Consider the following 22,681-nt stretch of genomic DNA (forward strand, 5'->3'; position numbering starts at 1 on the left):
CCAAATGAGAGGTGAACAACAGACAGAGAGCTTGTTTTTTTCTTATCTCTTCACAAGATAATTCAGAGAAAAAATACTTAATAATGTACTGTAAACATGGATACATATTACAAAGATAGCTGGAACCATTACCTCATTAATATGCTTGTATGTTTTGATCAAATCTACGGAGAGTTTCCTCAATGGAGCAGTGGCTGGATCACGGAAAGTTTGGGGCATCCGCCTCTGTAATATGACCATATCATAACTTAGAAAAAAAAAAGCTAGAACTTTAACGATATAGTTACTACACCAAATCATGACATTCCTCACAGAAATGAGCTATTTCATTGCAATGTTTTTTTCTTTAAGCCAATGTTAAAAAAAGGAAAACAAATATAGGAAACAAAAGAAAATAAGAATATAGTTAAGTTACTTTTTAATGTATTTAATTTGTCAAAAAACAGAGAAGTAAATCCCAAGATTTCTACCTCTCCTCCCGTTATGCCTAACAGGCTTAATTCCAATAAACAGTTTTTCCCTTATTTAAAAATACAGCTCCTTTGACAACAGAGATTCTTGCTGACATTACTCCTCTACCTCCTGACTGATACATAAACTGTAACCATATTTAATGTATAGCTGCCTTAAAACCACAAATGGAAGTTAACAGTAGTAACTACTGGAGAACTGAGGCAGTTTGCCACATTTAAACTGTATTAAATTCCAAATAAAAAAAAACCTCTCAGGTCTGCCATGCCTTGCAATATTCAGGCCTAAATCTAAATCCTAAAGAAAATCTAAAGAAATATAAAGCAGGCACATGAACACCATACCTACTTTGAAAGTTTTAAAACAATGTCCCTGAAAAGGTAGTTATGATCCTCATTTGTTTTTCCCACAACTGACTACATTTAGAACAAAACCATCTTCAACAGCAGGCCATTTTTTTTAATTGGTTTCCTGAAGAAACAGGACTTATTTGCATGCCTCTTTTTTTTCTATACACCCATGCACCATGTAAATTCTGGATCTACCAACCAACTTCTATTCCTCTTTAAGATTCATTTGAAATCTCAGAAGATAAAGCTCCTGAAAAGATAAAGTTCCAAGTGGCAAGCTGGAGGTGAGTAGTATCCCCGGTGAAAGCAGAAAAAACTAAGTCACAAACTACTTCATTTGGCTATTGCTGACTACCGGCTCAGCAGACGCTTAACAGCACAGCTGTCCCACCAGACAAGCTCTGGCAACTTCTCTGTCTCACCCGGTGAGAGCGTCAGCTGGGGAGCTAGGAGAGAGAGTGGTGAGGTTAGTGTGACTGCTCCCCTCTCTCCATTCCCTCTCTTCCCAATGACAGAAACACACGGGGCAAGTTTAAGCGATTGCATTGGAGAAAAGCTTGTTTCCTATATGCTAAAGCTTCTTCTGCTTCCTTACTCATTATTAAGAGGGTTAGATGATCAAGCACCACCACACACAGCCTTACAACTCTCATCTCTCATTATCTCATCTCATGCCATCAAATATGCTCGCGCTCATAACTCTCTTCGCTTCCAAGTGCTTAATTTCATCTGCTGCCTCTTATTAACAGCTAAACCGATATGCAGCCTCCTGCAGAGCTGAGGAAAGAGCATAAGCCATAAACAAAAATAATGAAACTGATTTTTATATCAGTATTGCTAAACTAGTAAAGGAACTGGAAAAGCATAACTCTTCTATCTTTCATAGTATTACTCAATACTCATAAGGGTGGCTGTGCAAAGAGCTCATTTTTTTTTGCTCAGTGTCAAAAATCACGAAGTGACCCCAAAAAGTTCTCACAAATGGAAGCGATAAAGACTGTTTGTACTTCTGAAATTGGACCTGAACTCAGGTACCCAAACAACCATACTAGAAAGCTAAGCTCAGGCTCTCTTCTTGGTGGGTGCGCAGACCGCACAGGGGAGGGAAAAAGAGAGTGCGAGCAAGAGCGAGAGAACAAACAAAGCATGAACAAGGGAGAGAGCTGAAGAATGAGGGAAAAGGCAAGAGACTTACAGTGAGGTTACTGCATCTGCGTGAGGCTGGGACTCCCAACAGGTACAACATTCACTGGAGCTGAAGGCTCCCGAGAAAGGGCAATTCAAAGCTTTGATGCACACCACTCCAAATATGCCCACCTAACGTTTTTACACCCCTGCAAGACTGCTGACTTGTGGTCTTTTTGATTAGGGAATGCTTCTCAGAGACAATACAATACAGTTAAACTTCTCCCGGGGAATTTTAACCCAAGTCACGCCTTAGGTGTTTGTTCCATTCCACTTTTGGATACGCCCACTACTACCAATTTCCCTTAAGTAGTTTTACCAAATTAATTCCTTCATTCTTTTTATTACAAGCACAACCATTTTGTAACCATCAGGAAAGTCTGTTTTAAAGTTTCCTAAACAAACTACTTGACATTCACAAAACATTTTTGTTTCTTCCTTTCATCTGTTACACAAATGTGAACCATTAAACAAATCACACCTAAATATGATCTCTTCTGGTTCTCTCCCACGGTACTGTTAAACAACTAAACCGCATCTAGTCCCAATCCCAGCTGTCACTGTTACAGGCTTTTCAAATGCAAGTATTTCCTTTACATTTCTTAATCTGACTTAAAGAGTTTATTGGAACACCAGTAGATTTTACTGGTAAAATTAACCATGCTGCGGCACAGGAATACTGGCAGGGACCAGTCTCTGTCCTAGGCTGACATGCCCAGCACAGGGTCTCTGTTACGCAGGTTACGAATTTTGAGGAAAGAGTCTCAGTGTGGAAGAAGTCCATAGTTCAGGTCAACCATTCAGACATAAAGTTGCTCTAATTTGGCACGGGAATTTGTAGGACAAGTATTCATGTTTATTTTCTAAGTCAAATTTGCTTGCTTAAAAAAAAATCCTTTAATTTCAACTCTGAAATAAGCATCCTGGCGAAAAAAAAAAAAAAATATATATATAATTTGTTGCTATTCCCTAATCATAAATAATTGAAATTCTGCAGGCTAGCCCTATGTTGCTTGCAGTCAGTACCTTATTTGAAAATTGTGCTTTTAATTGTGAATTTAGACCGTCACAGATTCCTGAGGACACACTTTAACCTGTATGAACTTTTTAACAGGTACTATTTTGCTCTCCTGGGTTCATAAAGTTTTGGGTGGGAGAGGAGAAAGAATTGACCTTTTCTTCCTCCCCCTGTTATATTGCAGAATTTGTAACATTCACTTCTTTTTCCAAGATACTTTTGAAGACTATTACTGCCTTCTTCTTGATGACAGAAGACTATGGAACAAAGTGCTCATTATCCATTTTATACCGTAACACTCTCAAATTCTTTATCATTAGGGTAATACTGATTTCCCTCTTGGCTTCAAAGAATGCTCAACCACAAAAAAAAAAAAAAAAAAAAAAAAAAAAAGAAAGAAAGAAAAAGAAAAATCCTATTGCACAAGCTTCAGTCTCTATCTGGTGGCCAGACAGCAACACTGCAACCTCAGATCTTCCCAAAGAAAGAACACAAATCAGAAGATACGTTTGTTTTTCAAGACTGAGACACAAGAAATTACTTCCATTACAATTATATACGTCAGTAAATACCCATCACATTCTGGCTGGTCCACATTTATGCCTCAATGGAAACAGTACAGCTACCTGGGATGCTACCATAATGAAAATCACGTTGCAAGTAAGGAATTGAAATTTTATTTACTTTACTATTACCCAAACACACGTGACATAGTGCTGAAAAGCAACCTGTAACTAGCCTAAACAAAGAACAGAGAGACATGCATAAAGGCAACCAAGAGCTCTACTTGCATGTAGTCAACACATTTGAGACAAACCACATTTAAAAGAAACTATGACTTTTTAACTCAGTTATGTTACTTTAACTAGCATAGTCTTTGAGCTTTAATGAATGAAGGAACAGATAACATTTCTTTCTCTCTCTGGACATATGCTTTGTTATCTAAAAAACAGATGGCACTGTTCCTTACTAAATGTGTTTTATTTTGATTATGGGAAATTCTGAGCACATATATATATATTCTGTTAATGGAATGTTTTAATGCAGATTTGTTTTAAAAAGAAAGATACACCACCATCCACATTCATTAAAAAAAGAAAGAAAGAAAAAAAATTCTGCTTGTGTATAGTATATGTTCCATTTTACAAACAGAATATATGATGAAGATTTTTATAATATAAGCGTAACTTTTAGCAAGAATTTAAATTGCAATACCTATTTAATAGGGTCCCATATCAAAGAACTGAATGGACCAGCCTCATCTCCTGCGTCTCTTGCTACTCCAAACCCTTCTTGTATCACAATAATATAGAATAGGAAGTCAATGCTAATCCCATATCATGGTGGGCTGCCACATAATAGATGGTGCCTCCAGAGGGTCAACAAAACAGATGTTTAATTGCTATAACCACAAACCACAGTAACACTTCTCCATAATATAGAGCAAACTTCAGATTTTTAGAAAAATGATCAAAGAGGAAAAAGCGTATGTGCCAGAGAACAAGAGAAATCCCACACTATTCTTCAAACTGACTGTACTCAGAGCCAGAACTATATGCAGGTAGGGACAGAATTCCAGTCCAATTACTTTAATCATTTACTTGTGTTCTGTATTTCCCTCCTATTCTGGATTCCTTCCCCAAATAAATAAGGTTCTTGAATAAAAGTATTAGTAAGAAACAGGTAAGTTTAAAGTTAAATAAATCCATAAAACCAGCAAGGAAACAAGGGTCATCTGCCCCAGAAAGGGAACGAAAAACCCCACTCTGAAGTTCTTGTTGCCAGAGCATAAACGTATTTTTCTAAAAAATGTCCCAAGATAAACGGAAAGTGAGAGAAATGCTTTTACTGAAATGAACTGCATGCTCACATTGAGCACAAGAGTCTGGTGAAGTCTGATGATCACTAATAATGATGCTGCTGATTAGGTAGCCGGAGTAACTGAACTAAGGATTTGCTACTGCCTGCTAGAACACATTAACTTTCCAATGATCTAGTTGGAATCAATAAAATCTCTGGCCAACATCCGGTCAGTAAAACCTAAAATTTCGCAGGTGATAACCGATCTTAGACACATATATAGAGAAAGATGTTTAGCAGTCAGCCCAACCTTTGAATTCCAGGTGCTTCATGAAAGCTAAACTGTTGGAATTTGTTATCAAAATCTGCCCAGGAATCTCACCTCAACTTCCTTGTCGGGTAAAGGAATTTTCTAATTTTTTGTACTTAATTGAAAAAAGTTTCAGGCAATCTGAGTATCCATGATGAAGATAAACATTAGCACAGCACAAAAGAAATGCTTGTCTGAAGTTGTGAAAACTTTCAAGCTCTTATCTTCTATTCACATCAGGCTATGTTGAACTCTCAAGATGCAACCAGTTGAAAAAGGACAAAGAAATATTACTGCTTGTTGCTGCCAAAGGAAAGAGGTCTTGCAGATCTTATCTTTTCTATTCACTCTAGGTCACACGCTCTTAAAGCTTTCCTGAAGCTGGCTCTGGCACTTGTCAGAGAGGTAAGACCACAAAAGCAAGAGCAGGACCCCATCCTGCCAGCAGGCCCAGCACTTGGTGAATCACAATCACAGACTTCAAGTAAACCCTTACAATCCAGCAGTTTTCGGGAAACAAAAGCCTTAAGCCTGACTACTGAAGGAAAAAAAAGAGAAAAAAAAAAAGACAGAGCTAGAAGTTTTAAACTGTAATTTAAAACCTCATAAATAAGTGAAAAACAAAGCAATCTGGTTGGCTTTGAAGTATCTTCCTGTTATTTGTTTCTTGCCAATGATGAGATGAGTAAGTTTTGGCCGCCATAACCAAAAAGCAATAGGTGCAAAAGAAGATGATATAAATAATATTTTAAGGGTAACGTATAATATAAATACACATAATTTGTAACTTTAATATAAATTGTCATTACTGTTTCCTAATCTTTAATCTGCTATTGCAAATGATTCATGAAATACCAGAATTTGGTCTGCAAGCCATTACAAATCAAAACACAAGAAGGACAGAGTGGGAATAAAAACAATAAATTAACATTCAAGGCCTAGCTTCCCCATTATTTGGTTATGAATGAAAATCATTATGGAACTTGAAAAAGACAATACTCCTCCAAAAAAAGGGTCAGTCTCCAGTAAAAAGACAGACAAAAAAAAATAACCTGATAAAACATAATAAGGCAGATCATCTTTGCTATTTATCAAAATGACATCACTTACAGAAAACGCTGCTGTTCTACATGCTAAAACTTAACAGCTACTCTTAGCAACTGGCAAGCAGTATCCTTATGTGTCTTCCTGCAGCCTGAAGAAATTTACTGTCAAGAGAGGAACTACTTGATATCTATTATTTCTATAACACTTCAGCATCCCCAAAGCTGAGGCTTCATCCTGGGTTTTGTTTTCAAGCATGTACATTTTGTCTGGATTTGGACAAAATGCAGAAAAGTTCAGCAAATGTAGCAATCAAGAAAGTACCCTTTGTAACCCTTGTATTCTCGATTCCGTCAATGAAAAGATTCACTCAACGATACACTAAGCTGCTCCGCAAATTATTTAACAGAAGCAAGTTTATTGAAACGATGGGATATTTCAGAGAGAAGAGGGCAGGGCTTCATAGAAAAAGGCAGTTTGCCTGGGCAGAGCACCGCCTTGAAGCAAGGCTGGCACTGCAGTACGGCGCTCTGGCCAGCAGATGGTGGCTGGAACTCGGGAAAGAATTTTGCCTGGCAGTCCCGGCATAACCACCGCCGACCCGGGGAGATTCCTGCTTCCTTCACCCATCTGGCTACTGAATCAACAAGGTAATGGGAGCACTCTCAGGAGCAAAGGGGCTGGCAACTTGCTATTAATCAACTGTTGGATGCTTGCACCCAAATGGGCTACTTCTAAGCTGCTGAAACCGGTAAGCACCAAAGTAGACCCAATTGTCCTGGCTGCTGATGACTGCTGTTGCATTCGGAAATGATGGGAAACTGAAGCTGACTTCTTGTCTGTTTGACTGGATGCAAGACATTCCATTAAAAGGATCTACCCTTTAAGAATTACACTTTCTGTATCTGCCGAAAGTCACCTTTTTCTTCCTCCTATGTTTTATGGCTATTAGAGCAACCTAAAAAGCCTTCTACAACATACATTCAGCCTATTCCTTTGCTGTCCAAGTTGAAAACATGATCTTCTTAACCATACATACTTGAAAACATAGAAGTATGTCACCTTACGTGACTGAAGAGAGTTTGTCATTACTAAAAGGTTAGTCTGGTGTTACAACCTTTAATAACAGACAAACACACAACAGAAAGAACTAGTGGTGGGATTCCAACAGAGGAATGAACAACCACACAAGGACGGTTCAGAAAATGATCTCTCCAAGAGTTTTTCAGAATTGACATATACAGGACAGAACTGCTTTTACCAAGGACAGAGAGAAATAAGTTGCAGCATATTCAAGGCAATACCTTGAATAAAAAGGATTCCTGTAGAAATGTCATAAAGAAAAGAACCGTAAGATGTATGTATCATTTAGACATGAAAACCTAGATGGTATGCAGATTACATGTGGAGTGAAAGGCAAGATGGTAGTCCACAGCAATGGAGAAACCTAAGACAGCACAAAGCCTTCAACAATAAAGAATCAAGAAAAAAAGGGTAAGAGTTATGTTTTAAGGGCTACTGAAAGAGAAAGAACCAGAAAATTTTCTTGCACAGAGACAATGTCTAGAGCAGATGATCTGACTCAGCAGCACAAAGATGCTAGCTGGATTTGGTTTTGCAGAGAAGATTAACCAGAAGAACAGTGCAAAGGCAAAAAGCAATTGAGACTCCCCAACAGAAGCTCATACAGAACCTCCATACCAACCTGGAATCTGGTGAGAACGCTTTACGGGACTTGTTGATGGGAGAAGCACAAGAACTCAAAGGAGTCACGAAAAGCAAGTAGTCAGAAGACTCCAAGAAGCTGCCCACCACCAAAGTCAAGGGTACTGAAAGCAGCTGATGAGCTGAGGACTTACGCAGAGGACTATAAGACTTCAACAATGCAATTACAGTAAAACAGAAGACAGAGGCTACAATGCAGAAAAAACACGATGCAACTCGAAAAATAAAAAATAGTCTTAGTGGTGCAAAGACAGCTTGATTGCCATTATCAAGGTGGCCAGCTGATCATTCCTTCATATGGATAACTTTCCGGAGCCAACCATAGCTTTTTCCCTACATTTATATCCTCATCTCAGTGTGTTGCATTCTTTGGTCAACAATTCTTGGCTCTTCTTCGAAAACTATTCTTCAGCTACCATTTAAAAGCCATTGTGACCACAGAGAGTAATGGATGGTGATAATCATACAATTCCTTGATTTTGCTGTTTGTTTTGACAACATGAACAACTAAGCACTAACATACACTAAAGCTCATAAATGTGATGCCAGATAGTAATGCTTAGAGTCTCTTGAAAGGTTTAAGGAACAGAGCAACTTTTCTTAATTGGCAGACTGATTCACTAACCTCATTGTAGAGGTTCTGGGGGACCTTTAACCTAAATAAAAGTCACAAAAAACACCTTTGTAGATTTCTCAAGCTAAATACTATTACATATGAGTAGATTTACTCTTCCTACTGACTGGCCTTCAAGAAAGTAAAAACATTCTTTGCCAGCTCCATTCACTTTGCCATTCTTCACAGAGCCCTAGTCATTACAGATCTCCAAATCCTAGTATCAAATATCCTGGCACTTAGTTTGACCATTCTCATCCTCTTTAATCCTTCCCTCTTGCAGCATAAGTGCCTTCCTACAGAGCAATACCAACAGAGCAGCTCTTGATGGTACCGTAGATTTTTCTATCAACGCCATACTGAACACAAGAACAGACATGAATTTGGTAGCAGCAAAATACTTCACTCTCCATCCTCATTAAGTGGAACGTGCCTCATCAGCGTACACCAAATTTTGAAGCTCTGACTTACAGACTTGGGGATTTTAAGCTTTGAAACCTATCTGTGTTCACATCTCCATAACTGGGCTGTGCCATTTTTAAGAAAGCAACAGAACTGTCTCCTACACAGGGCAATACTAGCTTATGGCTAGCCACCTAGCATATTAGTTAGGAAGCTACTTCAGCAGTTCTAGCCACTCAAAAACAGTAAGGAAGAAACACAGATCTTGACAGTTCTAAAGCATCCATAGTCATCATAATCCCTGTGTTCATTTTACTTCCTTGCAATAGTAAGTAATAAATTATTAGTAGTAAAATCCCAATGATAGCATAGCTTTAGATTTTGCTTGTTTTTAAAAAACACGTATCTTCCTTAATAAAATGTATCTTTTGTGAAAACCTATTTCAAATACACTAACCAGTGACTCTGAATTAGAAAACTGTCCATTAGAACACGTAATAACGCAATCACATTCTAACATCAAACAGCCCTAAAAAAAAAAATCGAACAAATATTATTAAACTCTCTTTCCAACTCTCCACTGGACAGTCTTTCTCCCCTCTCATCTCAAAAATGTTAGAAGTAGAATAATCACAATAAATATGTACCAGATCTTTAAAAACAATTTCCAGAAACTTATTCATCCACCCATCCTAGAAGAGTCAGGAGTTAATTAGTTAAAAAAAAAAAACAGAACAAAACAAAAACAAAAAACCAAGCAAAAATACAAACCACCCCCAACCCCACAAGAACATACGCCCTGATCCTGTAATTTATGGGTGTATAATATATTTAGAGAAAGAATTATTACATCTACAGTGACTTCTTTGTTATGACTTACCTGGTTTGTTAATAATGGAGGTTGCTCAAGCTGTTCAGCATATAAGGCAGAAGAAACCTGTTGGTCATTTATATTCTGCTGCCGACGATCACTGTACTGCTGATGCGAATGGGACATCTGTCCAGCCATCTGAAGGCCAGTAGCATGGAATGAAAACGATGGTGCAAGCCGAACAGATGAAGGTTTGCATGCTGAAGTCTCTCCTCCTGCAAAGACAATGTGAGTTTTTAATGCAGTTAATGGCTTTAAATTATTTACCTCAGTTAGCCTCCATCTCCTAGCTTACAGAGCTTATAAATACACAAGAGTTTTCATACACAACGAACCCAGAAATCATTCTCATGGAAAAGTTATCTAGCTGAAGTGCTTCCTCTAGTTGGAACTACACGGGTCCTTTCCAACTCTAACCATTCTATGATTCCCATTTCACTGTGACAACTTATTCATTAACCGTTTATTCCTATTTATCCTTAACATCCCTTTTCTAACATCTTCACTTATATGTCATAGTGTCATAACTCAAATGGAATTCGACAGGGGTTATTTTCAAATATAAGAATTTTGTGTATGGATTCCATGAAAGCCAGAAAAAAACCCCAAGTTCTGCTTTTCAAGGCTGCTCACAGCAACTTTCTGTACCAAAAGAAAAGCAGAGCTAGTGCCCAGCCTCAGCACCTCATCTTCCCTGGCCTTAATGTTTATGCCTTCCTACAAACTGCTTAGCTCATTAGACTACACTTTTAACTCCCACCCTTCTTCTAACACACACTGTACTTCAACTCAGCTTCCTGACTCCTACTGCTGAGTTTCATCGAGTTATAGGTAGCAAGCACCATAATTTGAATTAATTCCTTTTTGGGAAGGTGAAATCAGACTGCAAGAAGCAACTGCGACACAACTGCAAAGCAAGAGACAAACAAAATACTTGGTGTCAAGTTGCAGAAGAATGGCAAGCTGTATGGCCAAAGTACTAGATTCCACAACATACTGAAAAATGACAAATTCCACAGGCACAGAATCTGCCTCTAACTGGGACAGATCCAATTCTTGTTTCAGGCATCTGTCAGATGGCATTGAATTGGTTCGTAGTCTACCTGTATCTTCACTGTCCTTTAGCAGTGACGGACAAATTAAAGTACATTTTCATTTTCTTTGTTTTCTAATGAAAGTTTAGCATGTTCCACATTTAACATTCATCCTTTTGCTTTTTGCTGACTATGCCGGAGGGGTGAAATTCTCTAAATGGATGCCATGTTGGCACAACATAAGAGACAGTGCAGGATGGGACAAGTAGCCAGGCACACTGAAGCCAACATTGCCACTGAAGGAATACATGTGGAATCAGAAGCTGAAATCTGGAAGCCTAATTATTGGTAAAGATTAAATTTATAAGCAAGATGTGAAATAATCAAGCACCTTAACTAGCAAGGGAAATCCCCATTTCCTTTACAATCGAAACCTTGCAAGAAAATACAATCAGTAGAAAACAGTAGATGAACACCGCCCATCAATTTTACTTTCTTAAAAATAACTGACTGATCATCTTGCCACCTATTCTAAGTTAAGAAAAAATAAAATATTGAGAATGACACTGCATCACTGACTCAGTACCTATCAGGGCAGTAAAAGAATCGCATGGGATGAAATCAAACACCATTTTACATTTGGATCATTTTAGATAAATATATTCAATAAAAAAAAGTCAAGATAATATTCAAACAGCTCTAAATAAGAAAGCCTACATATAGTATAGTCACTATTACTTTAAGAAGGGAGAAGTGAAATTCTGCAGAGAAATACCTACTGACAGACAACTGGTATTTTTCTCCAGTGTTACAATTCAGTACTACTAAAAGGCTAACAGAACAAACTGCTCCAGAAAATGAACTGGTTGCCCACAAGCACCCACATATTTTCACAACAAAAAAAATCCAACAAAAACTCCCCAAACCCTTCATGAAATAACTATGATATATGAAAACTTTTTTGTGTGTGCATTATGGTGCCTCTGGTAACATGATAAAATATCAAGATGACCTTACAAATGGAAATAAAATAAAGAAATTCCTGACCTAAAACCCATTATCAGCTAAGTCAACTTAACATTGCACAAAAAATTACTTTAACTCTTCTGTAAAATGTCCATTAAAAACTACTTTGTGATTTTAAAGGAAATACAGATCCTAGTAAACTCTCAAAGTGAAATTGTCCTCCAGAATTCAAACATAAAGTGAAAATATTAGTTAAATATCTGAGTGTAAACTTTTTAAAATACTTGCATCTTTTTTCTGTTTTCATTCCAAGTAACATCTTATGTTCACCTATGAACTGTGCAACAGGTGGTCATCTTCTTTTTTTAATTTAAAACTATGTATCATGAACTTCGCGAGTTCACATTTAAATACAGGCGGAAAATATGTGCAAAGATTCTAATGCATCAGCTGATCTCTCTCAAAGATATCATGGTTATTTTATATATTACTGCATCTGTCAGATCATGTAAAAACTGTATACAAATATTTTTTTCTCACTACTCTATTTTCTTAGTATCTAAACTCCATTTTTACTAGAGAATCAGAGTTGATCTTCCCTCTGCACAACTTGGGAACTTTAGTGTACATTTACTTTTCAAGATATACTGAACACTCCTGTAAGAGTGGGTGAACACAATGTGAGACACTATTTCGTATATCTACTTTCTGCTCTTTTAATTTCTGCTGATTTTCTGCTTAACCTGAAAAAAATAAAATATTCTCACTTAGCAACATCATGGTGACTGAATTTAAAGACAAAACAATATTTAAATCAGATAGTAAAAAAAAAATAGCACCAATTCTAAATTCTAGAGCCAATTACTTTAAAAGGTTTAGTTCTTGTATTTTTTTACCCCAGGCCATGGTTTCCCAATAGCATACTAGACATGTAGCAAATAAGATAACTTAATAAAAACAAATTTTATTTTAAAAAATTCTGCACTTGCACATGTCCCTAAAAAAGCAGAAAGCTCACATATATACACTATAAAATCCCAGTAGCATGGAGTTCTCATTTACAATTTGACTTCATAGTATCTTCCGACACTCACTCAAAAGATCACAACAAATCTGAGGATGAACTGAATAATGCAATACACACACTTTTTAAAAAAATAAGAGGAAAAGAAGGAAAAGTGGAAAAGATTAGAAATATAATTATCTCACAAAAGAACAGTCATAATACTAATGTTTCACTTCAGGTTTAAACTTTTGACACTTGCACACCCTTTCTCTCCTGAGTCCACTAGGCAGGACAATGAGGCTGTAGCTTTCCTGGTCTTCCAAACTGATGATGGTCAATTGGACCAACTCAGTTAATTCAACAGCAACACCCCAGAAAAGAGCTTCATAATTTATAACAAAGTGATCAGACTGCAGAATCACAAAGAAAGTCTCTCTAAGAAGCACAGTTTGACAAATAATTTATTCTACTCATTCAATGTAACTTTTTTTTTTGAAGATTCTCTGTTTGTGATTAACAAGCATCTACCTATTTGCTTGGAGGTAAGTCATACACAACCTGTGATGTCAACATACATTCAACATAGATGAATAAAATTGTATCCAACAAGAAACTTTTTATAAGCCATTGTTCTTTGGTACAAATTTTCATCTTTACAATTTCTTACTGTCACTGAAACGGAGACACACGAGTTCACAGACTTGTCTTGCTGAAAGCAGTCTTAGTTATCAACAAAAACAAGTTATGTTCAAGATATGGTCCCTGATGAAATACCTGCCCTTGCCACATTTCAGACTTTGTTCCATGATACCTGCAATCCCACCCCAGTACAGCTAATACCAAGAGAACACTCATAATTTCTATTATGAGCCAAGAAACACCCAATGACAAGTTAGGAAGGAATGAAGGGAGAAAGAAGAATTGGCGAGAATAGCAATCTTGACCTCCTTTGGTTTTAGGCTGAGGAGTCAGTCAGCTATAGAAATAGGAACATTTGTGTAAATCAATTAATTGAGGTTCCCAAAGCCCCTCATGGCCGAAGCTCATTTGGAGAGCTCTAGACATTCAAAAAAGTAAGTGATCTACTGACCACCATGGGAGTACTAAAATCCACAGGAGCTCGTTACCACGCCACAGCCATAACTTCTACAGGATAAAACCACCTAAGGAACAAGGTCTAGTCAATCACCAATCCTCCTTTCTAACCACTGTAAATTCAAATGATTGCATGTTGTGATTACACTTTGGGAAGGAAACAAAGTGACAGAAAAGAAAAAGTATGCCAAGATCTCTACGCATGAAGTGCATTAAGGGAAGCGATTTATCTTACGCAAGGGTCTTATCTAACGTGTTAGTTCAGGGAATGGCATAAAAATATACAGGTTTTATGTATGCATACAGTTTAAGTTTTTGCAGTTTACAACAACCTCATCACAGGCAAATATAAGTTTAAATCAGAACTTGTCATAAAGGTCCAGCTACAGAAGGCATCCCTTATTTCAGCCTTGAGAGTGTATGTCCCTTTCCTACAGTCATGAATGTAACAGCTCTTCTGAAGTGAAGCTGTTCAGAATACTGTTTCATTAATGACATTCCATACAACATAATATAAGCAAAATATAAATGATAACAACAGTAACTTCTTGACTTTTGTAAACTTACTGTCTCTGGAAAGTAACAAGTGAGGAAGTAGCAAGCATTAATAAAATCCTACACTACCGTATAAGCAAACCACTGTTAACTATAAGCAGAAGAAAATCCTTAAAAGGGGACCAATACCATAAATGTGATGACAGAGAAAACTTAGATTATAACCTCAAAAGAGGTTCATAACTCAGAACTATCTGAAAATACAGATACTGCAAAAATCGATTGCTCTATCATATGAAAGAAGGTAGGTTATATCTCTTTAAAGCATCATCTTAACACAGTGGAAGAGCCTAAGTTCAAGAATGTATTTCATTATTTGGTGAGGATCGCAAATACTTATCTCATTCAAAGTAAGTTTGTTTTAAATGACTTTTCCAAGTATTAAAGAAACTAGTAACTCAAAGTAGAAAAATCACTTGAAATGGTAGTTACTGAACAGTATAGGAAAAATTTTGTTACAATTTTGCATCAATTTTTAAAAACTCAATGCAGTTTCAAAATTCAATTTCCTACTTCATCCATTTTAGATTCTGTTATTCCCATTTTGACATCAGTCTACATAACTCATTAAAACATTACCTCTTCCCCAAAAAAGTATCGTAAGGTAACCAAGTGGTGCAATGCATTGCTGGCCTTCTCCTTTCAACATAAAGCAAGGCACAAATATTCACCAACGGACTGCAAAGAGTAGCAGGTGACAGAGTGCCACCTCAAGAGTGGATCACTGTTCCTGAAGAAAATTGTGCACTGTGGTCATTTAAATTTGGTACCTAAGAATTTGAAAATTTCAACTGAAGTTTTCCCTACAGCTGGGCCATTGTAAAGTTTTGTTCTCTGGACAAGACTGACTGATGTCTAGTAAAATTAGAAGCTGTGCTACAGCCTTTCCCACAGTCACTGACTGAGCACTGGCACAGCTTGCCCAGAGAAGCTGTGGATAACACATCGTGGGCAATACTCAAAACCCAACTGGGCACAGTCCTGGGCAAAAGGCTCAAGGTGGCCCTGCTTGAGCAAGGGGGACGCTGGAACAGGTGACTTCCAGAGGTCCCTTCCAGCCTCAATGATTCTGCGATTCTGTGCCACAAATGTCAGCACAAAGTAAATGACAGGATTGATTCCTTTGAATTAGGGAGTTGTTAGATCAGCCCCTCTGTCATGTGAGACTGCATTTGGAAATCCCCATAGCAATGAGATGGTTTCTCTGCATTTCAGTCACCCAACTCATTAAATACATACTCTGCTTCTCAAGGTATTTATCCCTCTTGGTCCTTCTGTCATAGTTGTACTGAAGTATTCTATTTAAGTATACTCATATCAAGGGACAAAAAAATGGGGTAAAAAAAAAAAAGGAGACAAACTCAGACATTAAAATCTTTAGAACATTAAAAGAAGTGACGTTTCCTTAATATTTCTTCATACCTACTTACGTCACACTTAAAAATTAAACCCAAAAAAGGACCATTGTAACACTTCTGACGCCATGAGTTATACAAGCTTGCCTTCAAGACTGACAAAAGCATCCTCCACTGCAGCAGCTGATCTTGGTTTCACGACACCAAGAGACAGAGAGTTCTCTACTAGGCAGCATAACCTTTGCAACAGCTTTAAAAATACTTCACTGTCTATTGACTGTTGTGCAAGATGAAGCAGATAAAAGCAGTGAAAGTCACATCAGCGTTCTAATTCATACTTTAAAAAGTTCAAATGTAGTCCTTCCCCATGTTTGAGAACCTATCACTAACCTGCTATCTGGGTAACTGATTTCCTTAAAAATTATAACAACTTCATAGCCCTTTCTGTACCTAAGCCCCCTGTATCTGGCTTCCAGGCAGTGATTGCTACTTCCGCAGAGCACTTTGGCTGTTTCCTAATAACGTCACTGTCCCCATTTTCCCACTTCTTTGTTCAACTCAGCTCAAAGAAGAGGCAGAATTTCTTATCGGATCCATAAATTAATGACCGGTAAAGTATGGCACAATAGCATTTAACTGGCAGAAATAATGCAGAACTAAATTGGAATCAGTGGAAATATTCCTTGGGGGTTTATCCTGCACTGTGGGGTCATCTCATTTTGAAGTATGAAACTTTCTCCTCTGCACAACTCATCCTCTTCCATTCTCTTTGCATTGCTAGCACTTTTCTTCCTGTTCTTCAACATTTTCCCTGTAAAGATCATTGCTTTGACCCTAAATATTTTGAGTTTCCTTTCACCTCCTCTCCCTCCTGCCCCATCCTCCCCCTTTCCTTATTCTATCTCTGCTATCTACTATTTGGCTCATTCAGCAATGTGCAGAGGTATTCCATCTCAGTCATATGTTTGCTGCTGAATGAGAACCTGCCAGAGAACAAGACCAGAAAATAAAAGTGTGAACTGTATCATTCACCACAACGGGTATTGTCACTTCCACATTCGAGTTCAGGAGCTTGTGGGCCTACACCACAGACCAAGTATGGTAGTTCTTAGTACTCCATATGACTGGTTCAGACTTTAAATCTTTTTATTTTCAATCCCTGCTATGCCACCACAGATGAAGACTTCCACCTTCTTGTTATATTTTTTTTCTATATTCAAATTACTGAATGTGGCAACAGCTAAATGTCTCCTCAAAGAAAATCCTGTATTAGTTGAGGAACTGTACAGCCCTCTTCCTTCACGTAAGACCCACCTTTTTTTGCAAAGTCAATAGTTTTACAGAGTTCTGGTCAATCTTTTTTTTTTTTTTTTCTCCAAAATCCATGCTTGGAAAAGTTCTCAGCAGCAATGAGCATTATGATACCTCAGCTATTACACTGAGTGTACCTCTAAGAAATGAGTTCGGAAAAGCAAGACGACTGATTTCTGCATTGCATTAATACCCAACCACCTCTGCATGGTATTAGCACATCCTAAAACAGGCAGCAAGCAATTAGCAATACCGACAAACACTTGTATCTTGAGAACTCTGTTCAAATAAACCCACATTTAAGACAAGTTAGACCTACCCGAATTCTGTCTGAGCATAATAAATGTCAAGCACTTGGGATTTTAGAGTTTAGAACAATCATCTTTCAAGCAATAAGAAAATGCCAACCTGAACTCTAAGTGAACTACTGCCCTACTGAACATTGCGTTGCCTATTGTCCTCATGCACTGCATTTAAAATGACTGCATGGAAACATGAAGGTACACGGACTTCACTCAGCTTGCTCTGGAATGAGGAAAGTTGTGAGCGAACACAGGGAACAAAGGGAAATTACCTGTAGCAGCTACTGTAGAACAAACAACTCCGTTATAAATATCCCACACTAGTTCCTCCTCTGGAAGGAACTGTAATATTGTGGAGGAATTATATCATTAAGAATGGCTACTTCAGAAGCTATTCTACAATAACTATTCAGTCAACTTCCCTGTACAGAAATGCCAAATGCTACTTTCTCTCAAAGCAAAAATCAAGCCCTAAACTTAGAAACAACCACCCTCTCAAGTCCTGTTCACTAGGCCAATCCACCTGGCCCACCGAATCCTCCTGCTTGTGCTCTTTCCTAAAGGACAGAGTTGCAGAGATGATGAAGTGCTTATGAGGTGACACAAAATTACTTCTGGGTGCCATCCTTCCCAACAGTTTGCAGACCTTTGACATGACTTGTCTGTCACATGTCCGGTCATATGGCAGAGATGGAGCAAGAAATCTAGAGAAAAGACAGGCCAAGCGTAGACTTCATTAATGTCTCTGACAGTGTTGTGCCTGGCTTGGCTATCCTCTTCCCTGGATAAGCTGCAGCAGGAGATGGACTTTGGACGGGACTTGTATGCACACACTTTATTGCTTTTGTGCAGTAAGGCCTGTACTCAGGGGACACTAGTTCCCTCTACTGCAGAAATACAATGGCTAAGACCTGTGATGGAGAAATTGTGGTATGTATCTCTCCCAAGCCACTTCAAAAATCTGGTACCAGAAAGACTAAACGCCACTGCTCCCTGTAATCCTCCCACAACAAGAGAAGGAAATTTCTAAAACTCATGAGCAACTTCTGATTTAATCTACTGGCAACACCATATAAATGTATATTTCATTAACATATAAATATTACTTTGAGTGCACTCTGGAGAATCTTAGAACTAAGAAAATTTTGTGAAAGTGAAACTACTTTTTTTCATAAATGAAGCCCAAGATTGCTAAATTTCTCCACTAAAACCCAGAGGAAACACACATACTCTGACTTTCAAAGTCAAAATCTTAAGCTCTGTGAGAACTCTGCTTTCACATTTCTATTCTTGAGAAGCAGGCTGCCTAAGAGCGCGTCTGAAAAAAACCTACAACCCCACAAGTAAACAGTGAGAACTGAACCTATGTACATGCCTTCACATAGACCAGAAGCCTCCACCTAGGCATACACTGGACTGAAAGAACATTAAAATTGAAGAGTATTGTGCAGAGAAGTTCGGAAACACCAGAATACTTCCACAATTTCAGTGTAGTGCCTCTATGTAAATAAGTTATGATACTATTTAGTTACATGAATACCCGCTTTATTTTAAGGGACAGAATGGAAGTAGCGTTCACTGAATAGGCTGCCATACAATAGAACTTTTCATTTTCATTGTATTTAACATAATATCCCTTGACACTCCTTAGACTGTGCTCCAAATAAAATTATTACTGTCTGCATATATATTCTATAGAGTAGTCATTGTTTTTGTGTCTATGTAATTCACAAACAACAATTTCCTTCGGCAATGTTCTTACGAGACTGGATTTTATCCTGTTCTGCATAAAAACAGGGAGACACAGGTTAAATGCAAAAGGGTCCCGTGATTTTAAATTTCTAATTTTGTACATATAGAATTTCAAAGATTTTACAAAGACAAGGAACACATACTAGTAGGTAAATCCCTGTTTCACAAAGCTCCACAGAGAAGCAGCTTTATAGGTTAAGTTTCAGGAATTTGGGAAAAGTAAACCAAATGAGAGGTCTGAAATGGATGTTCATTTCTGCTTGCAAACAAAACCAAACAAGAGGTGGTACGTGATTCAAGCTGGACTAAGGACTGAAAAGTAACATAACTCTTTCAAGCAAGGGGGCACTAATACAGGAATTACTCATATATCAAACCAAAGATCCATTCGAATCTGTGTCCTGCGTCTGAAAGTGGCCAACAGCAGTCACCTTGGAAGAGAACAGGGCAAGCATACAGCAGTAGGTGCCTGGCATACTCATCTACTCTGCAGTCCAGGAATTACATGAAGCAGAGACTTTGTGATTAACGTGTGTATATATATGTTTATGCATATATACATATATATCATGCATCCTTTTCTTCCATGGACCTCTTGAACTGCTTTTTTTGCCTTTCAGCTTTTAGCATCCAGAAGATCGCAGGCAAATGACTCCAGAGCTTACTCACTGGCAGGAATCAAGCACCCCCGGCTTTTGTTTGTTGTGAACTTGCCCTTTTCATCTGATGGCCTCTGCTGAACAGCAACAAAAATTAAGGCTGCCCTCCTGCAAAGAGGCAATGATATTGACATGAAGAAATGAATGAGAGGCTTCACATCAGCAACTTTGTTTATTCTGCTGCCGGGTGATTGGTTTGGGTTTGGTTTTTTTTAAGCTCCCTTTTGACACACTGCCTTCATCTGATCTTCCAAAAGATGATATTCTAGTATTTAGAGAATAAGAAACATTCTCAACTGTGCAACTGTATACAAGCCAACACGCTTACTAGTGAAGGTTTGATCTTTTTCTAATACATATTTAATATTCTTCAGAAAATTTCCCACCACATTGTAACTCCGTCCAATTCTTCATCATAAACCTGTTGCTTGAGAAACACTTCAAATTCAAGTACTTTGGATGATGATTCAGCCCAACATGGTATTTATTATTATGCCAAATGGACAGGTGAAACCAAATAGCTCATCAATCAATACTTAATTATTGAATATTTCATAAACCATATTTAAAGAAGAGGACCACCAACATTTGCTTAAAAACTAAAAAAATTAAAATAAAATTAATACTAATTAAAATAAAATTAGTATTTTATTAAAATGCGTAAAAGAATAAACCACTTATTTTTTCAGAGGACACCAACACTGGTGAAAAGGTACCAAGGGTAGGGTTCTAATACTTCTTTTTTCTCTCCCCCTAAAAATTTAAGTTTATTTCATGATTTTATGCAATTATTCTAAGGTTACGCAGTTTATAAGTTTTCTAATTTAATGAAAACCCTGACATTTAAAAAGGGGGAATAGAAAGACAGGGGAAAATGGAAATCTACGTTTTTTATGATCACGGTGAAAGTTCATAACAGCTCTTAAAATAGAAACAAAGAATGAAGTATGAATATTTTTCCTAACAAAGGTTTGAAAACAACTACTTAATTCCAACTATGTAAGCATATTTAATCTAGGTGAAAGGCCCACACCTGTCCTTCAGTTCCCAGTGCAGCCTGTGAAAAACACAAACACAAACTGAAAACACTGTTTTTATACAGAAAGTTCTGTCAAATTTGGGAAGTAAAAAAGTGTAAAGGAGAAAACTACTTTATATGTCATGGTGATCTGATAATACACACAACAGAAATTAGTGACATTAAGTTTAAATTAATGATTTTATGAAAGTTGTCCCATTAAACATGCTAGAAAAGAATCTCTAAGCTCACATTTCAGAAGTCTTCAAGCAAACTTCACTTCAAGTACAAATTATGTTTTATCTTAGTTTTTAGCTTCTAAAATGCACTAGAAATCACCGAGTTTCCCTATTAAAAGGAAACGTTTGCCTTATTCAAAAGCATTTAGATTTACCTCTGCTGTCAGTCTTCTAAAAGGCTTACAAAATAGTTGAAAAATCAAAATTCCAACAAAGTGAAAATCAGATTTTATCATAGGCTGCGTTTTAACAGTAAGCTTTGGTCTTCATGATGAGCATGACTTGTAAATTGCTGCACACTATCACTCTATCTATCTGAATTAATGCGCTACAATGTTTAGTTTTAAAAAACAAAACTTGTTTAGCCCTAAGTATAAGCCCAAAATCATGAAAATGCTGTCTGTTCTCTTGGTATTAAAGTACCAATTAATCCAAATTTGCAAAAATAAAAAAAATAAATATTTTGTGCATAGGTGTTTTTCTAAAAATATTTCACCAAAAATAGGTGTCCAATAGAACCGCTTTTACCAAAATTTCATTTCCAACTGAACTCAAAGGATTCAAAATCTGCTGACACCAGGGTTATACCTGGTCAAAAATATGCCAGTGAAAGTAATTTCCACTGTTACTAGTAAATGCTAGGTGGTATCAGACCTCAGACATATATTGATACCTATGCTAAGAGGAAGGAGGGCGGGGGGGGAAGAACACAGATCCTATGTAGATGGATTTACTCAGTTAAATAATTCATTAACCTTACAGTCAGTTTTACTGAGCTGGACAGAAAGAATCTGAGTCGTTATGCAAAGAAAGCCCACAATTTGGACAGCTAAGGAAGACAGAGGGAGGGACTGGGGAAGAGGAGGATTGAAGAAGATAAACTAATCCATGACTGAACAGGGGAAAAAGCAGGTTCAGAAAGCAGCAAAAAAAGGAACAGATGCAGATTTAAGCAACAAAAATATTTTAAGATCAGATTTCTCAATATTCTTAGGCAGGAATGATATCTAGGACAGAAAAAACCCCAGCCTCAACTGTTACAGCTGAGGTGGGGTCTGGGGTTTGGTGGTGGTTTGGATTTTTTGGGCAAGGGGGGGGTTCTTTTTTCTGGGAGGGGGAAGACACGCGAATACACCATTTTTAAAAGGCAAGTGTGTGTTCTAGAAATAGATTATTCTATATTCACACCAGCTACAGATACTTACCTCAGATACAGAGGTTATTGCATGTTAGGAAGTACTGATACTAAAGCTGACTTTATTAATGTTCCATAGCCACACTTTGTGCATAAATCTGGTTACTTCAATACAAGGCACTTTTAATTTAAAAAAAAAAAAAAAAAAAAAAAAATTAAGCAGGGAAAGAGCCAGAACAGTCCTCTTCCATCCAAGCAGCGCTCTTTCCTCGTTTCAAGCTATTCCAGTGAAGAGATATATATATAGATATATATATTAATTAACACAGAGTATATATATACACACACATTTTTTAATACACGCATTTATTCGATTCGCTCGGCCGATACAGAGAGAGGGCGAGATTGAACAGCAATTAAACCCTCCTCTCGCTGGCTGCTCTAAAACCTGCGCCCGCCCGCCCG

General features: G+C 37.5%; 1 protein-coding gene across 1 annotated transcript in view; it reads right to left on the reverse strand.

Annotated features, from left to right (window-relative positions):
* The window catches only part of DYRK1A (dual specificity tyrosine phosphorylation regulated kinase 1A), a 92,229-nt gene that overhangs the window by 18,437 nt on the left and 51,111 nt on the right, over window positions 1-22,681 (reverse strand). Inside the window, exons 3-4 of the mRNA XM_054188978.1 lie at window positions 9,799-10,004; window positions 133-225 (exon numbers count right to left, since the gene is read on the reverse strand). Of these exons, the coding sequence (XP_054044953.1) occupies window positions 133-225; window positions 9,799-10,004 (299 nt within the window). The remainder of the gene's footprint in view (window positions 1-132; window positions 226-9,798; window positions 10,005-22,681) is intronic.

Source organism: Rissa tridactyla, chromosome 1, assembly GCF_028500815.1.
Source record: "Rissa tridactyla isolate bRisTri1 chromosome 1, bRisTri1.patW.cur.20221130, whole genome shotgun sequence".
NCBI lineage: Eukaryota > Metazoa > Chordata > Aves > Charadriiformes > Laridae > Rissa > Rissa tridactyla.